Source organism: Colossoma macropomum, unplaced genomic scaffold (assembly GCF_904425465.1).
Source record: "Colossoma macropomum unplaced genomic scaffold, Colossoma_macropomum, whole genome shotgun sequence".
In the NCBI taxonomy this organism is placed as follows: Eukaryota; Metazoa; Chordata; class Actinopteri; order Characiformes; family Serrasalmidae; genus Colossoma; species Colossoma macropomum.
Window position 1 is genome coordinate 8485845 of NW_023494794.1, and position 5733 is coordinate 8491577.

Genomic DNA, 5733 nt, shown 5'->3' on the forward strand with positions numbered 1-5733 from the left:
ACATTACAGATGTGCTCTGTACCATTTTGAGCGCGCCCTGCGAAACGAGGCGTCGCTGCGCGCGCATTCCCGGACTGAGGAAACACGGCAGAGTCTCTTCTAGAGGATCGAGCCGTTTGACGGTCGCCAAGCGGCGCTTTCGCTCTTATGTTGCCCGATAAATGCTACAAGAAAACACCAGCGCGAGCGCGTCACTGAGGCACGGCTGCACAGCGCCCGCCGGGTTGAGTCTACACCGTTCTCATGTGGCTTTTAAGGGGCCGGCCCGTCGCATGAGAGGGAGGTTCCTCTGAACGGTGCAGCTCGCGCTCATTGTCGCTCCGCTCGCAACAAAAGCAGAATGGTGGCAGAAGCCGCTCCCGCTCCAGCCACCGCCGCGCCGGCCAAAGCTCCCAAGAAGAAAAGCGCCCCCCGGCCCAAGAAAGCCGGGCCCAGCGTCGGCGAGCTCATCGTCAAGGCTGTTTCTCAGTCTAAGGAGAGGAGCGGCGTGTCTCTCGCCGCCCTCAAGAAGGCTCTGGCTGCCGGCGGCTACGACGTGGACAAGAACAACTCCCGCGTCAAGATCGCCGTCAAGAGCCTCGTGACGAAGGGCACTCTGGTGCAGACCAAAGGCACCGGCGCCTCCGGCTCCTTCAAACTCAACAAGAAACAAGCCGAGCCCAAGAAGAAGCCGGCAAAGAAAGCGGCGCCAAAAGCCAAGAAGGCGGCCGCCAAAAAGCCCGCCGCTGCTAAGAAGCCCAAGAAGGTAGCGGCGAAGAAGCCCGCGGCCGCTAAGAAATCGACGAAAAAAGCCAAAAAACCGGCGGCGGCCAAGAAAGTCGCCAAGTCTCCCAAGAAAGCCAAGAAGCCGGCGGCCCCGAAGAAGGCGGCCAAGAGCCCGAAGAAAGCGAAGGCGGTCAAACCCAAAGCAGCGAAAAAAAAAAAGAAGACGCGCCGTTTTACCTTCCTGTCCTGTTTTCTCCGCTCAGAAACGGCTCTTTTAAGAGCCACACCCACATTTTCCTCTCAGAGAGCTCGGTTTTTCCTTTGCGCCGCAGAAAGTCTTTATTATCAGCGCTGCTGTCGGAAGAAAACCTCGAATCCTCACTCAGATTGTTCGGTTTATCCTTATTTTAAAATACCTGATACCTTTTCCATTGTATCTAAATTTCATGATGAATGGACAGAGAAATGACCCAGAATGGTTTGAAAAAAAGTCTGGTTCCATTGACTTACGCTAAAAGTAAAGTAGGTTTTTCTTTCTCCTGTAAAGTTTCTGTTTTGGAGATACGAGGTTTTGTTCCGACTATAGTGACGATATATGAAAAGCGCCGCGTTCGGTTCAGAGTGGTCTGGTGTGAAATGCTCTGTTCTAGATAAACTTGCTGAGTCTTGTTCTCAGCAGTGCTGACACACACCAGCCACTTCATCCATGTTTCTACACTCACTGTCCACTTTATCAGCTCCACTGACCGCATAGTTTTACTCTGTAGTTCTACAGTTACAGACTGTAGTCCATCTGTTTCTCTGCATACACAGTTACCCTGTTCTTCAGTGGTCAGGACCCCGACAGAGCAGGTATTATTTGGGTGGTGGGTCGTTCTCAGCACTGCAGTGACACTGAGGTGGGCAGACAGAAGACCAATCTTACACCCAGCAATCGTACATTTAAAGCAGGTACATCTCAGGTGAATTCGGCTGCCTTACCTCATTCAGCTTTTTCAGGCACGATTTTAACTTCAGCCTCAGACCTTCTACAGGAACCAGCGCTGCAATGGAAGCATCGTCCAATAAAAGGCCGCTCTCCTCATCAATCGCTTCAACTAAGAGAGACTCAAAAGAGAGATGAAAGGGTGCTTTAGCAGAAGTGCTGGTTAAGGTTATGCATTTCATCACAAATACCAGTATAGATGGTTTAATGTCAAAGTTATTAGCGTTACATGATAAATCAGTGGCTGATATTTTATTTGTCAATAAATGAGAAAATGTAATTTTCTCTTATTGCTGGCTAAAAGTCCTGATTTCATGGCACATTATGTGGTGAAGGACGCCTTATTTTGGAGTTTCTCTCCTGTAGCAGACTTTAATAAACTAATCAGTTATAAACAGGGACGTCTTGTGTTGAAGTGAATTTACTGAAGCAGGAAAACACAAACACACAAGTCAGGGGTGCTCAGGGTCAAAGCTGGGAGCCACAGCTCATAAAGGGGAACTCCACCGATTTTTCAAAGTCTCTGTATAATTCACTGTTTGAGACGTAAACAGAGTCATTCAGAGTGGTTTGGTGTGAAATGGTTGATTGCAGAGATCAGATTTCTGTACAGTGATGGTGACAGGAACCAGTGGGGCATCCCACAAAGCAGGATTTCTCAGTTTAGCCAGATAAGTTAAACCTGTCTAAGAGGAAAAGAGCTGAGGGACATTCCTACTGAACAATTCTCATCAAAGATATCTGACTAACTGAGAAATCTTGCTAAATAAATAAATAAATAAATACACAAATAAATAGGGGTTGCTGTGACTTCAGCACAAATATGGCTTTCTATTTACTATCCAAAGCCAGCAGTGAACCTACACACGTCTTCTGAGTAGAATCTCTACTTTCCATTCGCTCAGTTTCTGTTTCATGAATGCATCCATGAATCCAACTGACCTGAAAAGAAAACAATGTTTAACTAACATGCATAAAAAAATAGTATTTAAATTTTTTAATCAATTAAAGAAGACTCTGCCGTGTTTCCTAAGTCTGGGATTGAGTGCGCAGCGACGCCTCGTTTAGCAGGGCGCTCTTAAAAGGGTGCTGTACAGCAGCTGCTCTGAATGAGATACTGTATATTTAACGCAATAATCTGTGAAAAACTGCAGCAAATGGCGGCGTGAGCCTTCAGAGAGCTCAACGGCGCGTTTGGGGAGAGTCTCGGCGAGGGCGTGAGCGAACTCCCACTAAGCTGGCGGCCACTGGGGGCAGAGCTGCTCTCTGCTGATGTGCTTTTATAGAAGTAAACTTTGACTTGACCAGTTAGAAATAATCACAAACTCGTTCTAACTTTAATTAGCTTTACCCGAACTTCTCCGTAACCATAGTGGGAAATAACCCTAAACCCCTTCTAACCCTACTAGAAAATGAAGCCTAACTCCTCTCTGACCCTAATATTGATTTAGCCTGAAGTCGTCACAAACTTAGTGGGACCTAGCTGTGAAATACTCCAGCTACATCATAAACCAAAGGCCCAGCTCTAAATCTAAGATCACTTACTTTAACTACATGATAAGCTTGAGGTCTGGCTGTGAGGCTAATTTGGCCAGCTCTAATTACAGCATGAGCTAAATCCTAGCTCTGTGCTTGATTAATTCTCCATAAGTCTTCTCATCATAAGTCTAATGGAGCGCTTTAGATCACACTTCACTCAAACCTCACCATAAGTCTGGGGCCTAGCTCTAAACTACCATCATTAACTCTATCTGCATTATGAGCCTGAGGCCTAATAGGAAAGCCCATATTGTTTATTTTTACCTGGTCAGAAGCTGAAGGCCTTTCCATACACTGACTTTTACAGTCTTTAATTTCTTCATAGACCTAAGGCCCAGCTCTATAGCTACTCTTTCATATTTCTATTTATATGATGAGTCTGGGGCCAAGCTGAAAGGCCACTTTTGCTTCGTCCAAAGCCTAAGATTTAAAATATACATAGAGTAAGAAACAGGAGCTGTAGAGCTGGGTCTTAGGTTTGTGCTTTACTCTAACTTCTTCATGAACCTAAGGCCTTGCACTGACACCATTGCTATTTAGTTTACTACAGTAAAGTATATAGCTATATGCCTCCTGTTGCTTACTCTAACTTCATCATAAGCCCTAAAAAGCCTCCTTTTATTCATGCTGTCTACATCAGGAGCCCTATATCTAACTAGAAACTTACTTATTAACCTACTTTCACTTACTTTGACCTCATCATAAGCCTGGGACCTAGACATGAGCAAACATATGCTCACTGTAAACACTTGCAAAGCTTGAAGCCAAGTCCCATACCTACTACTGCTTTATCTAACTTCATCATAAGCCCAGGGTCTATCTATTCTAACATACACTCCAACTATGATCAGCCTGAGGCCTTGCTGGAAGCCTGTTTTTGCTTCAGACTTCATCATAAGTCTAAGGTCTACACCTATTATTGCTTAATGTCTCTCCATTATAAGACTCATGCCTAGTTCTGAGCCTACTTTTCCTTACTCCAAGTGCATCATGAACTCAAAACCTCTCTCTTTATTTCGATAACTTCATCAAAAGCCTCATGCATTGCTCTCTACCTCATGATTTTAGCACAGGGGTAGCTCCACTCTGACTACTTCTGAAGAGGCATCCTTAGTGATAAACCAATGTAAAACTACTTTTGCTTACTCTACCATGAGCAATAGCCTAAGGATTACCTCTCACTCTACCTGTACTAACTGGAATTTGATCATCAGCTGAAGGCCAACTTTTATTCACTCTCACTACATCATGAGCCTAAACCTGACTCTACATCACAGAGCTAAAGCCTCACTGCTGACCTACTTTTACTCACTTCCATTTCATCATACGTCTCTGGCCTGGCTGTAAACTCACTTATACTCACCCTAACTTCCACATGAGTCTAAGGTTTTGCCCTAAAGCTAGTTTCACTTGCTCATCAATTAACTCAATATTACTTAACCCTTACCTCAGGGTTTCTTAATTCTGCTTTCGCATTCCAGCCATTCCCTGCCCCACCACACCTGATCCAGTTCATGATCACTTGATGAGCTGGATCAGGTGTGCTGAGTCAAGGAACTGCTACTGGGAGAGAGAAATAAATAACAGGTTTCAGCACTGATTAGGATTAAACGATGCTTTAAATTCACCAACTTAGCAAGAGACACGTCACAGCACTTAAGAGAACTCTAGAAAACTCGCTCTTTTGGACTGAAACAGTTTGGCGGCTCTTAAAAGGGCTTCTTGGATGATCTCACTGGTTTGAGGTGCCGTGTCCTCCTGATGTTCTCCATTTTGAGCTGCGTTGATGTCAGTAGATTGCTTTGGTGTTGGTCCACGTGCTTTATTGCTATAAGAGCTTGGGCATTTAAAGTAAGTGTGGCCTCGTTCCTGGCACAAATTACATAGTTCTGTGTTTTTGCACTCTTTACCTTTATGCCCAAGCTCCCCGCACTTCCAACACTTCAAGGCCTCACAGTCTTTCACTTGATGGTCTTGAGAACCACACATGTAGCACCTCTGTACCTGATCAGGGTATGAGATCCTGCCGTTATACGGCCCCAAAGTGATCGAATTTGGAATCTGGTAAAGGCTGCCATCAGGATTATGATGCAGCTTCACTTTATAACGGCGGACTCCATACCACAGGCCAAACTGATCCAGAGGTTTAAACACAGGCTGTAAGATCTCACAGTACCTGCGTAGGTACTGCTCAACATCAGCATCCGCCACCTTGCCGGTCCAGAACTTCACATAGATGAATCTAATATCTTGTGGGGCAGAGGTGTCCAGCTCCCAATCCTTCCAGAAGCCATTTCCAACACCAGCATTAAAGATTTGAGTAAAACTCTGCAAAGCTCTGTCCTGAAGAAAAATTATTTCAAAGTCTTTGCGATTTGGAAGTGCTATAAACAAACGGATATCTTGTGCATTTATCCATTGGCTCCGTAACAGCTGAGATCCCACTTCTGAACGATTTGGGGCTTCTCCAGGGGCCACATAGCATAGTTTAGCCCAATGCCTCC

At 45.3% G+C, this 5733-nt stretch overlaps 2 protein-coding genes across 2 annotated transcripts in view; one reads left to right on the forward strand and one right to left on the reverse strand.

Moving 5' to 3' along the window:
* The first annotated feature begins 340 nt into the window (after positions 1 to 340).
* LOC118815047 (histone H1-like) lies at positions 341 to 2963 on the forward strand. The gene is made up of 2 exons (XM_036580979.1): positions 341 to 1040; positions 2845 to 2963. The coding sequence occupies exons 1-2, from the start codon at positions 341 to 343 to the stop codon at positions 2961 to 2963; spliced, it is 819 nt and encodes a 272-aa protein (XP_036436872.1).
* Positions 2964 to 4885: 1922 nt separating this feature from the next.
* LOC118815048 (GTPase IMAP family member 8-like) overlaps positions 4886 to 5733 on the reverse strand; it is a 9656-nt gene continuing 8808 nt past the window's right edge. Inside the window, exon 3 of the mRNA XM_036580980.1 lies at positions 4886 to 5613. Within this exon, the coding sequence (XP_036436873.1) occupies positions 4886 to 5613 (728 nt within the window). The remainder of the gene's footprint in view (positions 5614 to 5733) is intronic.